The following is a 17,879-nucleotide window of genomic DNA, read 5'->3' as shown; positions in this document are numbered from 1 at the left end:
TATAAGATTTTTGCAGAACTATTATGTTGCTTCCCCAGCCTGGAGAAAATAATTTTATTATTAAGATAAATGATTGATAGTAGAAAGAAAACTCATAAAATATTATCAAATCAATTTCAACAGTGTAATAAAAGCATAATCAATTTTAGACTCAATAGTTCACTATGACAGGAATGATTCAGCATTAAGAAATACATTGATGTAAAACACTTTATTAGTGTTCAAAGAAGGAAATTTATCTGATAATCTCAATAGTTTATTTTAATCTGGTAGACTCCAATATGATGTTGGAAGGAAGCTATTTACAACAGCAACAAAAATTGATATAAATAAAATATTCAGAAATAAAGCTCTCAAAACAATAAAATACATGTTATTTGTAGAACACTCAAACTGTACAAAGACAAATGAAATGAATAAGAGATTTCATGTACTGAGTGTGAAGACTCGGTGTTGCAAAGATGCTGAAATAGGAATTTCTTGAGGCCAGGTGGTAGTACATCTAGTTGTGTGCACATGCTATAGTGCACAAGGACCTGGGTTCAAGCCCCTGGTCGCTACCACTCCCCTCTGTATTTTTCTGTCTCTGCCCAAATAAAAATAAATAAAATTGGGGCCAGGTGGTGGCACACCTGGTTGAGCACACATGTTACAGTGCGCAAGGACCCAGGTTCGAGCCCCTGGCCCCCACCTGTAGGGGGAAAGCTTTACAAGTGGTGAAGCAGTGCTGTAGGCGTCTCTCTGTCTCTCTCCTCTATCACCCCCTTCCCTCTCAATTTCTGACTTTCTCTATCCATCAAATAAAGATAAAAATAAATAAATAAATAAATAAATAAATAAATAAAATATTTACAAGTGTTAAAAAAGTTTAAGAAATTTCTTGAATCCTATTGCCATTACTATGTCACAGTAATTCCTTCTTTTTTTTTTTTTTGGCCTCCAGATTTATTGCTGAGACTCAGTGCCTGCACCATGAATCCACTGCTCCTGGAGACTATTTTCCCCCCTTTTTTTATTGCCCTTGTTATTTTTTTAATCATTGTTGTGTCTATCTTTTTACTATTGTTGTTATTGATGACATTGTTGTTGGATAGGACAGAGAGAAATGGAGAGAGGAAGGGAAGACAGAGAGCGCGAGAGAAAGATAGACACCTGCAGACCTGCTTCACCGCCTGTGAAGCGACTCCCCTGCAGGTGGGGAACCGGGGGCTTGAACCGGGATCCTTACGCCAGTCCTTGCGTTTTGCACTGCATGCACTTAACCTGCTGCACTACCTCCCGACCCCCTCATTCCTTCTTTTGAGAAGCAAGTGGATTTCTTTTTAATGAGACAAGTTACATACATCAGTGTGTCTTAGAAAATAGCAAGGACCAGATGCATCTTTTGCTCAGTCATTCTTTGTTTGGAGATAGTACTGACTGCCCCTACCCCTTCTTGTCCTGAATGAGTGAAATCTTCATGTGTTTCCGCTGAAATACTGTAGCTGTGATAAATAAGAATGTGAAGCCAGAGAAGCTTATGTCCCCCATGAGCATTAAAGGGGTTTTCTCCCTCTGCTTCCCAGAAAATCTGACTGTAGAGTTGGACAAATTTTGCCACCACCTTTAAACCAAGTGGGATATGCCAGCCCAGGAGTCCTGACTGTTCAGGCTGGTCACAGTGCACTGGTGTGAATGTGGCCAGACTGTGGGCAGGAGTAAAAGTCTTTGGCAGGTCTTTCTTGATGTCCTGGAACTTACATCCTGATATAATACATATATTTTATTTTATTTCTCTTTTTTAACTTGATTTTATTTCTTTTGGATAGTGACAGAGAAATTGAAAGAAAAGGGAGAAATAGAGAGCGAGCGAGAGAGAGAGACACCTGCAGCACTGCTTCACCATTTGTGAAGCTTCCTCCTACAGGTAGGGGCTGGGGGCTTGAACACTGTGCACTGTAACATGTGCACTTTACAGGATATACCACGTCCTAGCCCCCATCCCAATGTAATTCAAAGGAAAGGGAGAGGTCAGAGGAATTACCCGTTATCTAGCAGGTGTTAAGCCAGATATAATTTCTCACTAATATATCTATATATTTTTTATAACCTACTCAAAACCCCAACAGTAAAACCCCAACAGCAAAGCATAAGGACCAACTCAAAAGGATCCCAGTTCAAGCCCCTGGCTCCCCACCTGCAGGCGGGCCCCTTCACAAGCGGTGAAGCAGATCTGCAAGTGTCTATCTTTCTCTCCCCTTCTCTGTCTTTCCCTCTCCCCTCTCAACAACAGCAATGACAATAAGGGCAACCAAAAAAAAAAAAAAAAGGAAAAAGTGGCCACCAGGAACAGTGGATTATTCATAGTGCGGGCACCGAGCCCCAGCAATAACCCTGAAGGCAAAAAAAAAAATGATGAGGTGTATTTTCCCATGTATCTGTCCACATCTTTGATGCACTGTCTGTTCAGTTCTCCCATTTTTCAGTGTGGTCATTTCTGTTGTTGTTTAGCTTCATGGGCTCCTTATATGTCTTAGATATTTGATCTTTGTCAAGTGAGTGCTGTACAAATATTTACTCCCACTTGGGAGTGTTTTTCAATTTTTTTTTATTAACTAATGAGAAAGAGAACTAGACATCACTTCTCATGTCAGCATACATATCAGGGATCAGACATAGAATCTTACGTTTAAATGTCTTGTACTTTATCACTCAGCCATTCCCCAGGCCACCCAGCATCTTTCCTTTTAATGATACTTTCTTTTGTTGTGTAGAAGCTTTTGAATTTGATGTAGTCCCACTTATTTTTTTATCTCCCCCTTTTTGAAGTTGAGTTCTAGAAATAAGGTCCTTTAATATGAGCTTGACTTGGTTTTGTTTTATGTTGTTTTGCTATATCAGCGATTACAAAATAGTATTAAAAGCAGAATGGGTGTGGGAGGTGGTACAGTGGATAAAATGTTGAACTCACAAACATGAGGCCCTGAGTCCAGTCCCCAGCATTGCATATGCGAGAGTAATGTTCTGGTTCTCTTTTCTTTCTCATTAATGAATAAATAAATCTTTAGGAAGCCAGGCAATGGCATCCCTGGTTAAGCACAAGGAGCTGCACAAGGATCCAGGCTCAAACCCCCAGCTTCCCACCTGCAGGGGTTATGCTTCATGAGTGGTGAAGCAGGTCTACAGGTGTCTTTCTCTCTCCCTCTCTGTCTTCCCATCCCCTCTTCTCTCTGTCCTATCAAAGACAAGACAAGGAAAAAAATGGCCACCAGAAATGGTGGATTCCTAGTGCTGGCAGGGAGCCCCAGAGATAACTCTGGTGGCTAAATAAATAAATCTATCTTTAAAAAAAATCTTCAGGGGGGGCTGGGCGGTAGCGCAGCGGGTTAAGTGCACATGGTGCAAAGCGTATTGTGTAAGGATCCCAGTTCGCACTCCTGGCTCGAAAAAATAGCTTTCAGGAGCAGTAGATTCATAGTGCAGGCACTGAGCCCCAGAAATAAGCCTGTAGGCCAAAAAAAAAAATCTTCAAATTTTATCTTTAGCTAATGATTTTCAAAAGAAAACTCTTCTTTTTTTAATTTATTATTTTCCCTTTTGTTGCCCTTGTTTTTCACTGTTGTTGTAGTTATTGTTGTTGTTACTGATGTTGTCGTTGTTGGATAGGACAGAGAAATGGAGAGAGGAGGGGAAGACAGAGGGGGAGAGAAAGACAGACACCTGCAGACCAGCTTCACCACCTGTGAAGTGACTTCCCTGCTGGTGGGGAGCCAGGGGCTCAAACTGGGATCCTAACCCACTGCGCTACCGCCTGACTCCCAAAAGAAAACTTTAAAAAATATTTTTATTTATTTATTTATTTATTTATTTATTTATTTATTTATTTTGAGAGAAGAGGGGGAGATAGTGAGGGAGACAGAGAGACACCTGCAGCCCTGCTTCACCACTTGTGAAGCTTGCCCCCTACAGGTAGGGACCGGGGGTTTGAACATGGGTCCTTGCACACCGTAATGTGTGCACCACTGCCTGGCCTTGGAATTGTGATCTTATCCTTTTTTAAAAAATATTTTATTTATTTTATTTTAATGAGAGGGATAGATATTAGAGGCTGGGTGGTGATGTACCTGGTTGAACATACATATTACAATACACAAAGACCCAGATTCGAGCCCCTGGCCCCCACCTACAGTTCTGCAGGTGTCTCTCTGTCTCTCTCCCCCTTCATTTCAACTTCCCCTCTCGATTTCTGGTTGTTTCTACCCAATAAATATAAAGACAATAAACAATTTTTTTTAAAAAAAGATTCTTCCATTAAAAGAGAGAGGGGTAGAGAGATTTAACTTAGAGAAAGATAGAGACAAAAGGATTCCTCATCTCTGGCTATTGGTGGTGCCAGGGATTGAACCTAGGACTTTAGAGCCTCAGACATAAAAGTTTTTTGCATAACCATTACGCTATCTCCCAGGCTTTTAAAAGACTTTAAGTAAAAATGGACACAGCACTTTATTTCTTTCATATGTATTTTCACACTTTACTTTTGAATTTGAGAAGACAGAGAAATTGAGAGTGGAAGACAGAGGGAGAGAGACATTTGCAACACTGTTTCATTCTTCTACTGATGGAGACCAGGGGCTTGAACCCAGGTCCTTGTGCATGGTAACATGCCCACTCAACTGGGTCTACCTCCATCTGGTCCTCTAGCACATTCTTATTTCTAATGCTGCTTTCATGCTCCTATCCTGCAATAAATTATGTTGTTCTCCCCCAAAAGGGGGAAATGGAAGAGCAGAGATCTTGTTTCCAGTGGCTTGATCTCCACTGAGATGTACCAGTGATGGGGACATTGTAACTACAGGTGGCAAAACAGGTCTGGGCGGGTCTCAGCCCTGCCTCCCTTCCTGGGAAGAATTGAGCAAAACCTTCTGTCAGGCTGGGTCCTAAGTGTTTGTCTGGCACGTACCCAAGTTGGGTAACTTCTTCAAGGGTTGGTTCGTGAGAAAATACTAAAATCTACCCGTCAGGCCTCAGCACTAACAGGGTGGCCTCCTCAAACTCTCCTCCTCTCTCTTGCTCTCTTGTTGGCATGCTCAGCTTTTTAGAACTGATTTATTACCTCCTGTGCCTTCACAGGCAACCATAATTCAGCCCAGAGAGGACCCTGCTTGGAAAATGCCCCCTTTGCAGTCCTTCCGGCCATGTCTTCAGTGAACATGATGTCTGCATTTGACCAAGCATCTTAGGGTGGGGACTCTAGTTGTCATTTTCTTCCTAGAATTGATCTACTGTATGACAGATGCCAGACTTTAAATAAATGTTATAAATGAGCCGATGCTAAGATTCTAAGCAGCAACCTTTACTAGAATTAGCAGAAATTACTTGGTTGTAATCTTATCACATCCAGACGACAGACAGGATCCAAACTGTGGAACCTCTGGGCTAATGTGGTGCTGACTCTATGCACACAGTGACACGACCACGTGTGCACACACCTCACTTGCACTTTCACTGTTGCAGCTAATGGGATCAGAACACACAGAGATACGGAAACAACAGATGTCCGCAGCCCAGGAGACGTCAGGTTCCACACCTGGCCAGCAAGGAGTGGGGAACCGAGGGTCCAATGCATGCTGCTTCTGCTGGTGCTGCTGTTGTAGCTGTTCTTGGTAAGGCTCAAAGCAACTTCTAATCCATACCCTTATTCTTCATTAATGTGCTCTGACTGGGAAATGACTACTGCCAAAGAACATACGGTTGATTCTGTAAGTGGTTTGTCAACTGCTATAAATCTGATACTGGTTGAGGTTCTACAGAAGAAAAAGGAAGGAAGGAAAGTGGAGAAGGAGGAAGGGAGGAAGACACAGGCTTCTAAGGAACTTAAACTTAAATCCATGACATCCAACTAACATAAATTGAACTGCTTAAGAACAATTTAATACAGGTAATGATCAGTATTAAGATCTGGACAATCAGAGGGGATGGGATATGGAGTTCTGGTGGTAAGAATTGTGTGGAGTTGTACCCCTATGGTTTTGTGTTTCCTTTTTTATAAATAAAAATTTTTTAAAAAAGAATAGGAAAGCTCTCAAGGGAGGAGACTGGATATGGAGTTCTGGTGATGGGAACTGTGTGGAAATGAACCCCTCTTATCCTGTAGTCTTGTCAATATTTCCATTTTATAAATAAAAATTAAAAAACATATGAGCAAGATCTCTTGAATAAAACTTGAAAATGAATAAAATAAGATTATAAAAAATATATCTGGACAGAAAAAAAGAAACTGTCTAAACTGTTAGAAAGGAGTGAATGAACTCAAGAGATCAAGATGGTAATAAAGGGTTTGTGAAGATTGGAAAGATAGTAAAGTAGTAATACACAGGACATGCATGCAGGAGGTCCCAGGTTCAATACCTGGCATCACCAATAGCTAGACAAGAACAGTCTGTTGAGGAAAAAATATACATATAAAGGTTTGTGGACAGTTAAAAACTAAGATGGTCTTTAAAGTTTAGAGCGTTTAGGTAAGAGAGAGCATGGATTACTTTCTGTTTTATTAATTTTGTTTTTAATAAATATTAACATAAATCTTAACAAGGAGAGAAAAAATAATGTAGGCTAACTTATTGGTAGAAGATATGCAATCATTGCTTAAAAGAAAAAGAGGGCCAGAAGATAGCTTACATGAATAGAGTGTGCTTGCTTTGTCATGTGTTTGATGCAGGTTCAAGCCCAGCCCGCCACCACACTGAAGAAAGCTTCCAGATAATGGTATATTTCTCTCTGTCTCTCTCTCTGCCTTTCTGTCTAAAAAAGTCAATCTCAGGGGGGGCCAGTCAGTAGCACAGCAGGTCAAGAGCACGTGGCGCAAAACGCAAGGACCAGTAGAAGGATCCCGGTTCTAGCCCCGGCTCCCCATCTGTAGGGGAATTGCTTCACTAGCAGTGAAGCAGGTCTACAGGTGTCTATCTTTCTCTCTCCCTCTCTATCTTCCCCTCCTCTCTCCATTTCTCTCTGTCCTATCCAAAAACAATGACAACAATAATAGTAACAACAACCGATAAACAACAAGGGCAACAAAAGAGAAAAATGGCCCCCAGGAGCAGTGGATTCGCAGTACAGGCACTGAGCCCCAGCAATAACCTTGGAGGCAAAAAAAAAAAAAATCAGCCTGGAACAGTAATGAGAAAAAGAGAAACTTGAATTTAAAACATCTTTGACCATTTGAGTCACTATTAAAGATCTGAAAAAAATGTATGATTTATGTCTAGAGATCACAGAAACATTAGGTTGCATTCCTGAAATCTTGGATATGAAATATACTTTGTGTCAGCCAAATGTATATGCAACTGTTGGCGATTAAATCATCATAAATGTCTGGGGGGGTTGGGCAGTGGAGCATTGGGTTAAGAGAACATAGTACTAAGTGCAAGGACTGGTTTAAGGATTCAGGTTTGAGCCTCTGGCTTCCCACCTGCGGGGTCACTTCACAAGCAGTGAAGTGGGTCTACAGGTGTCTTTCCCCCCCTCTATCTTCCCCTGATCTCTCTGTCCTATACAATAAAATAAAAGAAATAAAAGAAAAAAATTTAAGGCTACCAAAAGTGGTGGATTCATAGTGCTAGCTCCAAGCCCCAGTGACTGGAGGCAAAAAAAAAAAAAAAATCATTGTAAATGTCTGTAGACTTGACTACAAATTAGACTAAGACCTCGCATCTAAAGGAGAAGAAGAAAAACTGCATGGGGACAGATGGTGCACAGTGACACAGACTTGTTGGGGGGGGGGGCAGTGGCACACCTGGTAGACCACACCTGTTACTAATGTGCCAGAACCCAGATTCAAGCCCCCAGACACTGCATGTAGGAGAGAAGCTTCATGAATAGTGAAGCAGGGCTGCAGGTGTCACTCTTTGGTCTCTCTCTAGGTCTCTCTTCATCTTCCCCTCCCCGCTTGATTTCTCTCTGTCATATCAAAAATAATAAATATAAAAAATAACAGCAAATTTAGTTTTCTTTTCCAGAAGGTATAAGTTTCTTGTCATTTTGTTGCTGTTTACATACGGTGTGAGGTAGTTTCTGGTCAGTTGTTTCCTGGATCCCTGAAGCTGGTCACCTTTGGTGTGTTTCAAGAATGGGTGGAGATGTTAGTCTAATGTTGACACAGCTGCTTTTGGAAGATGGAAGGTAGGGTCTCTTGGCTTAGTGAGTTTCTGAAGAAATCTTGGTTATATTTTGTGAGTATTTAGGTGATTTTTCATTGTTTTGCCATGTGAAAAGACTCCTAGCTGCACTTCTGGACCAATGGGAGGGTTGATTTTATCCTGACTAATTGGGCTGGTTCTGTGTCCTTGATGTCAACATAGGGTTTCCCTACTGCTGTTCCAGCCTCTGAGGGGCAACAGCAGTGGAGACTCGAGAAACCCAATTGTGAATTGGTGAGTTTTTAAGTGATTTTTCCCCACTTTAACAGTCTTTTAATAACTAAAACTCAGGCCCAGAAGTGGTATGTCCCAGCTGGCAAGCTCCCAGACTGACACTAACCATTGCTAGTATTGTCTTTTAGTCCTAGGAATCTCTCCCTCTGTCCCTTTCTGTCCATGAGCCACACATTTGTACTCACCTGTGCCTTGGTGAGTTTTTGAAGGGATTGTAATTTGTTGAGTTTCCAGGTGATTTTCATCACTTTTCCTAATTGATGGAGAGAGCTGCTCATCATTTTTTTTAAACCAGGGCACTGCTCAGCTCTGGCTTATGGTGGTGCAGAGGATTGAGCCTGAGGTCTTTGGTGCCTCAGACATGAAAATCTGTTTGCATAACCATTAAGCTATCTCCCCAGACTGTATTTTTTCTTATAACTCAAAAGTTTATTAACATTTTCTAATGATAGGTCTTCCTATACTGAATAGTCCCCAAACATAGTGAACTGTCTTCTAATGAGATCCCTTTTTCTTTCTTTCTCTCTCTCTTTCTTTCTTTCTTTCTTTCTTTTTTTTTTTTTTTTGCCTCCAGGGTTATTGCTGGGGCTTGGTGCCAGCACTACGAATCCACTGCTCCTGGCGGCCAGTTTTTTCCATTTTATTGGGCAGAAGAGAGATAAATTGAGAGGGGATGGGAAGATAGATACATTACAGACCTACTTCACCGCTTGTGAAGCAACCTCCTTGCAGGTTGGGAGCTGGGACTTGAACTTGGATCCTTACATGGGTCCTTGCATTTTGTACTATGTGCACTTAACCTGGTGCACCACTGCTCAGCCCCTCTTCTAATGAGATTTCTATTGAGATTTCTTCATGCTACTTTAACAATAACAACAGAGATTTCGAAAATTGACACAAAAGTACAGTTTTTGCTTTCTCAAGAACAGTCTCTCCTTATAAATACTCTTACTTTAAAAGGGGTGGGGAGTGATGGGGGAAATGTCAGTGCTTACTAAATGATGCATTATTTAGTTTGCAATGTGACTCTCCATATTCTTAGAAATCTTGTGTCAAATTCATCCTTTCTTGTGCTCTTTGCTTTCTCATACCCCCTGAGTAGGAATGTTTTCTACTTACAAAAGGAGCCTAGAAAGTCAGGCAATGTTAAAGCCCCTGCAGAGAGAATACCATCCAGGAGCCTCTCAAGCTTGGTTTTTGTTTTTGTTTTTGTTTTTGTTTGTTTTTTGCTTCTGTCTCAAGAAACCATTGTTTACTGAAACCTTTTAGCCCTGGCATCATAGAAATAACAAGTCAGAAAGGCTCCTGCATTTCTAATAGCTTTGCATTTAAAGTGAGAGCTGTACACAGAAAGAAATTAGTGGAGATTTATCAGATATTCTGAAAATGAACTGAAGACTTTTACAACATGGTGCTGAGTATAAAGGAAAGATATGAGAAGGAATTAAAAAGATAGCACAGTAGTAATAGTAAGCTAAACACAATTCAAATAATCAGTAAACAAACCATTTTGATATGGGGGGGGCATGGGCTCATGGTTAAGCACACACATTATAGTGTAAAAGGACCCAGGTTCAAGTCCCCAGTCCCCACCAGCGGGGGGGTGGAGGAAGGTTCATGAGTGGTGGAGGGAGCAATGCTGCAGGTCTCTCCCTCCCTACCACCCCATCTCTATCTCCCATTCTTTCTCAATTTATCTGTTTCTATCCAAAATTAATAAATATGGACATCATGGGAAACCCAAAGCATTCCTGTTAAGATAATTTTTTAAAAAAAAATCAGATAAAGCTATCTCTGACCTCCACTGCTAATCTTTTTAAGATTTTTCACTTTTTAAAAATATTTATTTATTTTAGATAGAGACAGAGAAAAGTTGAAAGGGAAGGAGGCGACAGAGGGACCGCACTGTTTCATTGCTGTTGAGACCTCCTTACTTCACTAAGCATAATCTCCTCTAATTCCATCCATTTCATCCCAAAGGACACACACTATCATCTTTTTTTATTGCTGAGTAGTACTACACTGAGTACATGTTCCATAACTTTTTTATTCACTCCTCTGTTGTTGCTTACATATTTTGACTATTGTGAATAATGCAGCTATGAACATAGGGGTGCACATACCCCTTCAAAATACTGTTATTATATTTTTTGGATAAATGCCTAGCAGTGGAATTGCTGGATCATAAGGTATTTCCGCTTATATCTGTTTAAAGATTCTCCATACTTTTTTCCATAGTGATTGCTACAGTTTGCATTCCCATCAGCAGTGTAAGAGAGTTCCTCTCTTTCCACATCCTTTCCAACACTTTTCCTCTCCTGTTTTGTTGTAAGATGGAATCTCAGTGTGGTTTTAATTTGCATTTCTCTAGTGATCAATGAAATGGAGCATTTCTGCATATGTTTGTGGGCCCTGTATCTCTCTTTTTATTTCTTTATTGGGGGATTAATGGTTTACAGTTGACAGTAAAATACAATAGTTTGTACATGCATAATATTTCCCAATTTTCCACATAACAAATTAACCCCCACTAGGTCCTCCTCTGCCAGCATGACCCAGGACCTAACCTCCTTCCGCCCACCCACCCACCCCAGAGTCTTTTACTTTGGTGCAAGACACCAACTCCAGTCCACATTCTGCTTTGTGTTTTCCCTTCTGATCTTGTTTTTTCAACTTCTGCCTATGAGTGAGATCATCCCACGTTCACTCATCTTCTGTTTCTGACTTATCTCACTTAACATGATTTCTTCAAGCTCCATCCAAGATGAGGTGAAGAAGGGGAATTCACCATTTTTAATAGCTGAGTGGTATTCCATTGTGTATATAGACCACAACTTACTCAGCCACTTATTTGTTGTTGGACACCTGGGTTGCTTCCAGGTTCTGGCTATTACAAATTGTGCTTCTGTAAACATAGAAATCTTTTTGTTTGGTTCTGTTGGGTTCCTTAGGATATAATCCCCAGGAGAGGAATTGCAGGGTCATAGGGTAGGTCCATTTCTAGCCTTCTGAGAGTTCTCCAGACTGCCCTCCACATCTCTCTTTTTTTTACAATAACAAAAATATGTAGAATAAATTGACAAAGAAATATAAAATGCGGGAGTCGGGCTGTAGCGCAGTGGGTTAAGCGCAGGTGGCGCAAAGCACAAGGACCGGCATAAGGATCCCGGTTCGAACCCCAGCTCCCCACCTGCAGGGGCGTCGCTTCACAGGCGGTGAAGCAGGTCTGCAGGTGTCTATCTTTCTCTCCCCCTCTCTGTCTTCCCCTCCTCTCTCCATTTCTCTCTGTCCTATCCAACAACGACAACAACAATAATAACTACAACAATAGAACAACAAGGGCAACAAAAGGGAATAAATAAATAAAATAAATTTAAAAAAAGAAATATAAAATGCATATAGGAATCTTGAACTTCTGAAAGAGCAGTATATTTTAATTATATATGTTACTGGTTACTCTAATGTTTTTACTTTTGTATGTTTATGTGTGTCTTTTAGTATATAAAACTTCCACTTGACTGAGAAAAGTCTGAATAGTGTCTACTTTTTTCCAAAATATAGGAAATGAAGCAAAAATTCAAAACTTTCCTAACAATCTGACTTTATAACTACTTTCTAATGACTGTTCTTTTATTAAAGATAATCATTATTCTAAATGTAATTGAATAACTTTCAACTGATTTATTTCTCTAATTCTCTCATTGTCATACATTTTCCTTCATTTTCTTTATTATTATTATCATTACTATTTTTTTGACATTAAGAAAACCAATCAGGGTTTTGTTGTTTTTGTTTCTTTTCAAGAAGAGAACTACTTGATTTGAAGTTCTCTTTACAGTATCTGTAAGAAAACTTCCCTTGAGTGGTCAGGAGGTGGCGCAGTGAATAAAGCATTGAACTCTCAAGCATGAGGTCCCAAGTTCAATCGCTGGCAGAACATGTACCAGAATGATGTCTGGTTCTTTCTTTCTCTCCTCCTAACTTTCTCATAACTAAGTAGGAGAAATCTTAAAGAAAAGACAACTTAACCTTGATACAGTATAACCCCAGATGAAATGTTAATGTCTTGTTTCATGCAGTCTCACTGTCAGAAACCAAGAAGAGCAGAGGCCCAGGAGAGCTTCCCATGAGCTCAGAATTGAAGACCTTCCAAGCTGTGAAGAAAGGTAAAGTCTTATGTCAATTAGCACATTAAACTTACACTAAACTGACAACCTTTTTTTTTTTTTTCTCCAGGGATATTGCTGGGGCTCAGTGCCTGCACCATGAATCCACTGCTCCTGGAGGCCATTTTTCCCCCTTTTGTTGCCTTTATTGTTGTAGTCTTGTTGTGGTTATTATTATTATTGATGTATTTCGTTATTGGATAGGACAGAGAGAAATGGAGAGGAGAGGGGAAGACAGAGAGGGGGAGAGAAAGACACACCTGCAGACCGGCTTCACCGCCTGTGAAGCGACTCCACTGCAGGTGGGAAGCCAGGGGCTCTAACCCGGATCCTTACACCGGTCCTTGCGCTTTGCGCCACGTGCGCTTAACCCGTTGCGCTACCTCCCGACCCAGACAACCTTATTTTCTCTGTTGCATTGTTACGTTTCAGTATAGCAGTTTCTCTAGCTTCATTTGAGTAATAGAAAATCATTATAATGTGACATCATCTCATCACCCTGCAGAATTCTGATTTTATAGCACCAGGATTTCTCACATGTACAATACCTGTTAATTTTTTTTTTTTAGAGAGAAAGCAGGAAAGGGGGGGATAGAGAGGAGGAAGGGAGACACAGAAAGGAGCCACACCATACAATCCACGGTTTCCCTGTGTGCCAGGCAGGATATTCTAACTTGGTGTTAGGGCTTGAACCAAGAGCCTCTTTCAGTGTAAGGTGCTAATTCTACCAGGCCAGTTATCTCCAGATTCCTTTTAATCCATTTTACTCTAGGGAATAAAGTCAATTCCACTATTAATTGAGTCACTGCTAATCACAAATAGAAACTGATGCTCCCTGACAAAGCATATGGTATTATTTTATATGATACATTAGAAAAAAATAAATATCATAATGAGACACATACATTTGCTTTTCAGAAAAAATTCTTATTAGAATTTTTCTCTAAAAAATAGAGACACTAGAGGGGATGGGTGGTGGTGCACCCAGATAAATGCATATAGTAATACAAAAAAAAACTATTTGAGGGACATCCGAATAAAGTTGAAATCTTTCACTTATCCCCCCCATTCTCCCATGGGGTGTAGTTTTTTAAAAATATATTTCTGGGGGGTTGGGCAGTAGCGCAGCGGGTTAAGCGCACGTGGCGCAAAGCACAAGAACCAGGGGTAAGGATCCGGGTTAGAGCCCCCGGCTCCCCACCTGCACAGTTCACAGGCGATGAAGCAGGTCTGCAGGTGTCTTTCTCTCTCCCTCTCTGTCTTCCCCTCCTCTCTGCATTTCTCTCTGTCCTATCCAACAACGACATCAACAATAGTAATAATAACCACAACAACAATAAAACAACAAGGGCAACAAAAGGGGAGAAAAAGCCTCCAGGAGTAGTGGATTCATCGTGCAGGCACCTAGCCCCAGCAACAACCCTGGAGGCAAAAATATATATATATTTTTTTTCTGGGAGCTGGGCAGTGGCACAGTGGGTTAAGTGCACGTGGTGCAAAACGCAAGGACTGGCAGAAGGATCCCAGTTCGAGCCCCACCTCCCCACCTCCAGGGGGGTTTCCACAAGCAGTGAAGCAGGGCTGCAGGTGTCTCTCTGTCTCTTTTTATCTCCCCCTCCCCTCTCAGTTTCTCTCTATCTATCCAATAATAAACACAAATATTTTTTTTAAAGAAATTCCTCATCACAAGAAAAAAATTACAACTGTGACTTGATGGGTGTTAAGTAGACCTGTTGTAGAGATCATTTTATAAAGTACACAAATAGCAAACTATTTACAGTACACACCTATAATGGATATGTCATATATCAATTATATCTTAATCCTTTGCTTTTAATTTTATTGTTGAAAAAGAGAGAGCCAAAGCATTGGCATATACAGTGTCAGGGTTTGAACTTGGTACCTCATGTTGAGAATCTAAGGCTTCATCCACTGTGTCACCTCCTGGGTTCTATACTTCCATTTTTAAAAATATTTTTATTTTATTTTACCTTAGAGAGAGAGAGAGAGACCAACCAGAGCACTGCTAGCCCTGGCTTATTGGGGTGCTGGGGACTGAACCTAGGACCTCAGAGCCTTAGAAATATAAGTATTTTGTACTTCCATTCTTTAAAAAACAAAACAAAAACAGGGTAAGCTCCAAATCAAGTATAAGGATCATAGGAAAGAGAGTCAGACCTGTGACTCCTCACCAGAGTTATCACAGGGGCTTAGTGCCCTGCATACAACCAACTCCACTGCTCCCAGCAGCCTTTTTTTTTTTATTCTTTCCATATATGTATACATATCTACATATATATGTGGGGAGAGAGAGTGAGAGAGAGACCTGTAACACTGCTCCACTGCTTGTAAAGCCTCCACCCTGCAGGTGGGGATCCAGGGCTTGAACCCATGCCTTCACATATGATAACATGTGAAGTCTACTAGGTGGGCCACTGCCCAATCCCCTATTAACCTGGCTCTTAAGTTAAACAGTGCAATAGTATGAGGACTTGCCTACATGAGGGTTTGAGTCCAATCCCCAGCATTGCATATGCCAGAGTAATGCTCTGCTTCTTTTACATTAAATAAATAGCTCAAAGAAAAAAAGTGAATTAATAAGGGTTTATTTCACTGCCTCCTTTTTGTAACTCACATTTATAAAATGTAATTCTTTGCTCTTTTTAATTTTGTTTTTATCTTTATTTATTTATTGGCTAGAGACAGCCAGAAATCAAGAGGGAAGGGGGTGATAGAGAGGGAGAGAGACAGAGAGACACCTGCAACACTGCTTCACCACTTGCAAAGCTTTCCCCCTACAGGTGGGGGCCGGGGGCTTGAACCTGGGTCCTTATGCATTATAACATATGCATTCAACCAGGTGCGCCACCACCCAGCCCCTAATTACTTTCTCTAATCTCAAATATTACAGAATAAAATTTTTAAAAGGCCAGGGAGATAGAGTTAGTGGTAGCACAACAGACTTTCATGCCTGAGGCCCTAGAGGTCCCAGGTTCACTCCCCTGCACCAACATAAATCTGACCTGAGCAGTGCCCTGGTAAACAAGCAAACAAATAGCAAGCCAAAAACACCACGTGAACACTACCTGTTGCTGACTTAGGGGTTAAGGCAGTAGGGGGGGTGGGGTGGTGGCCCACCTGGTTGAGCACACATGTTACAATGTGCAAGGACCTGAGTTCAAGCCCCCGGTCCCCACCTATAGAGGGAAAGCTTCACAAGTGGGGAAGCAGTGCTGCAGGTGTCTCTCTGTCTCTCTCCCTCTCTGCCATTCCCTTCCCTCTCGATTTCTGACTGTCTCTAGCCAGTAAGTAAATAAAGACAAAACAATTAAATTTTTTTTTAAAAAGAGAGATTAAGGCAGTTAAGTCTGACTTAGTTCTGTCACGGGTGAAGTGAGGTTTTGGTCAGATGGTTATAGGTGGATCTTTTACTTTTATAAACTTAAAACCCTTGCCAAGGAGCCAGGTAGTAGAACACTTGGCTGAGTGCAGGTATCATGCATACTTACCCTGGTTTAAGCCCCCATTACCCACCTGCAAAGGGAAAACTTTACTAGTGGGGAAGTAGTGCTGCAGGTGTCTCCAAGTGGGCTTAACCCGCTGCGCCGCCGCCCTGCCCCCGCAGGTGTCTCTCTGTCTCTTTACCCCTCTTCACTCTCAATTCCTTTCTGTCTTGTAAAATTAAATTAAAACAAACAAATAAAATCTTCCCAAGAGGTCTAGATATAAACAAGGGTGTTCTGAGCAGCACTGTTCTAGCAATTTGACTTACTAGCCTTTTAACTGTAGGCGTGCAATCCAGCCGAACAATGTGGAAGTATTATGCTCAAATATTTTTGCCAAAGGCTTAGGAAATGCGAACACTCTTCCATTTCTACAAAGAACCTCAGGTGCCCCTGGAGGTGATGCAGTGTATGTAAGGTGTTGGACTCTTAAGGCTGAGGGCCTGAATTTGATCCCAGGCATCACATGTGCCTCAGTCATGCGCTTGTTCTCTCTGTTTTTCTCATACATAATTTCTTCGTATTTTTTTTTGCCTCTAGGGTTATTGCTGGGGCTTGGTGCCTGCACTATGAATCCACTGCTCCTGGAGGCTATTTTTTTCCCTTTTTGTTGCCCTGTTGTTTTATCATTATTGTGGCCGCCATTATTGTTGTCATTGATTTTTTTTTAATTTATTTCTTTATTGGGGAATTAATGTTTTACATTCAACAGTAAATACAATAGTTTGTACATGCATAACATTCCCCAGTTTCCCATTTAACAATACAACCCCCACTATGTCATTTATCATCCTTCATGGACCTGTGTTCTCCCCACCCACCCACCCACCCCAGAGTCTTTTACTTGGGCGATGTTGTTGTTGTTGGATAGGACAGAGAGAAATCGAGGGAGGAGGGGAAGACAGAGAGGAGGAGAGAGACAGACACCTGCAGACCTGCTTCACCGCTTGTGAAGCGACTCCCCTGCAGGTGGGGAGCCGGGGGCTCGAACTAGGATCCTTATGTCGGTCCTTGAGCTTCATGCCATGTGCACTTAACCAGCTGTGCTACCACCCGACCCCCACATAAATATTTTGAATAAAGAAGGACCATTTTCATTCTCAGAAAGGAAAAAGGTATGAGGGTGGGGTGCTGGGGAAACAACATAATGGTTATGCAAAAAGACTCTTATGCCTGAGCCTTTTAGGCCCCAGGTTCAGTCCCCAGAACTACCATAAGCCAGAGCTGAACAGTGCTCTGGGAAAAAAAAAAAAAAAAAAAGATATAGGGATGAAATTTTAAGTGAAATATCAACAACACAGCTCCTCCTGACCTCTTTCTTTCTATCTCTACAATGCTAAGCCCAAGCCCCACACTGGAAGAAGTCCACGCCTGGGCTCAGTCATTTGACAAGCTCATGCTTACTCCAGCGGGACGGAATGCTTTTCGCGAATTCCTCCGAACTGAATTCAGTGAAGAGAATATGCTTTTCTGGATGGCATGTGAAGAACTGAAAAAAGAAGCCAATAAAAACACTATTGAAGAGAAAGCAAGGATAATATATGAAGACTACATTTCTATTCTCTCTCCTAAAGAGGTATGTGCCCACCTAAATATTTTCTCTCAGAAGACTGGATATGTAGTCGTTCAGTGGTTGGTCGAGTCTACCTGTCACAATGACGGGTACTCCAAAACAGCAAATTACTCACGTTACTCATAGTCTTCACATCCTTTTGGTTGGAGTCCCACTGGTAAGATACAAGTGCTCTCTAAAATCTGTGAAAGGGGGCTGACAGACAGATAGCTCATCCAGTAGAGAACAC

The 17,879-nt window shown here is 41.3% G+C and overlaps 1 protein-coding gene across 4 annotated transcripts in view; it reads left to right on the top strand.

Moving 5' to 3' along the window:
• Window positions 1-17,879, top strand: part of RGS20 (regulator of G protein signaling 20) — a 92,805-nt gene that overhangs the window by 56,528 nt on the left and 18,398 nt on the right. For 3 of the 4 annotated variants that reach the window (XM_060198349.1, XM_060198332.1, XM_060198341.1), the window contains 3 exons: window positions 5,494-5,642; window positions 12,488-12,574; window positions 17,419-17,653. In XM_060198349.1, the coding sequence (XP_060054332.1) occupies window positions 5,497-5,642; window positions 12,488-12,574; window positions 17,419-17,653 (468 nt within the window). In that variant the 5' untranslated portion in view covers window positions 5,494-5,496. Of the gene's footprint in view, window positions 1-5,109; window positions 5,221-5,493; window positions 5,643-12,487; window positions 12,575-17,418; window positions 17,654-17,879 lie in introns of all 4 variants that reach the window. The other variant, XM_060198335.1, reaches the window with a different exon arrangement.

Source organism: Erinaceus europaeus, chromosome 1, assembly GCF_950295315.1.
Source record: "Erinaceus europaeus chromosome 1, mEriEur2.1, whole genome shotgun sequence".
NCBI lineage: Eukaryota > Metazoa > Chordata > Mammalia > Eulipotyphla > Erinaceidae > Erinaceus > Erinaceus europaeus.
This window is presented reverse-complemented; position numbering and strand designations above follow the sequence as displayed.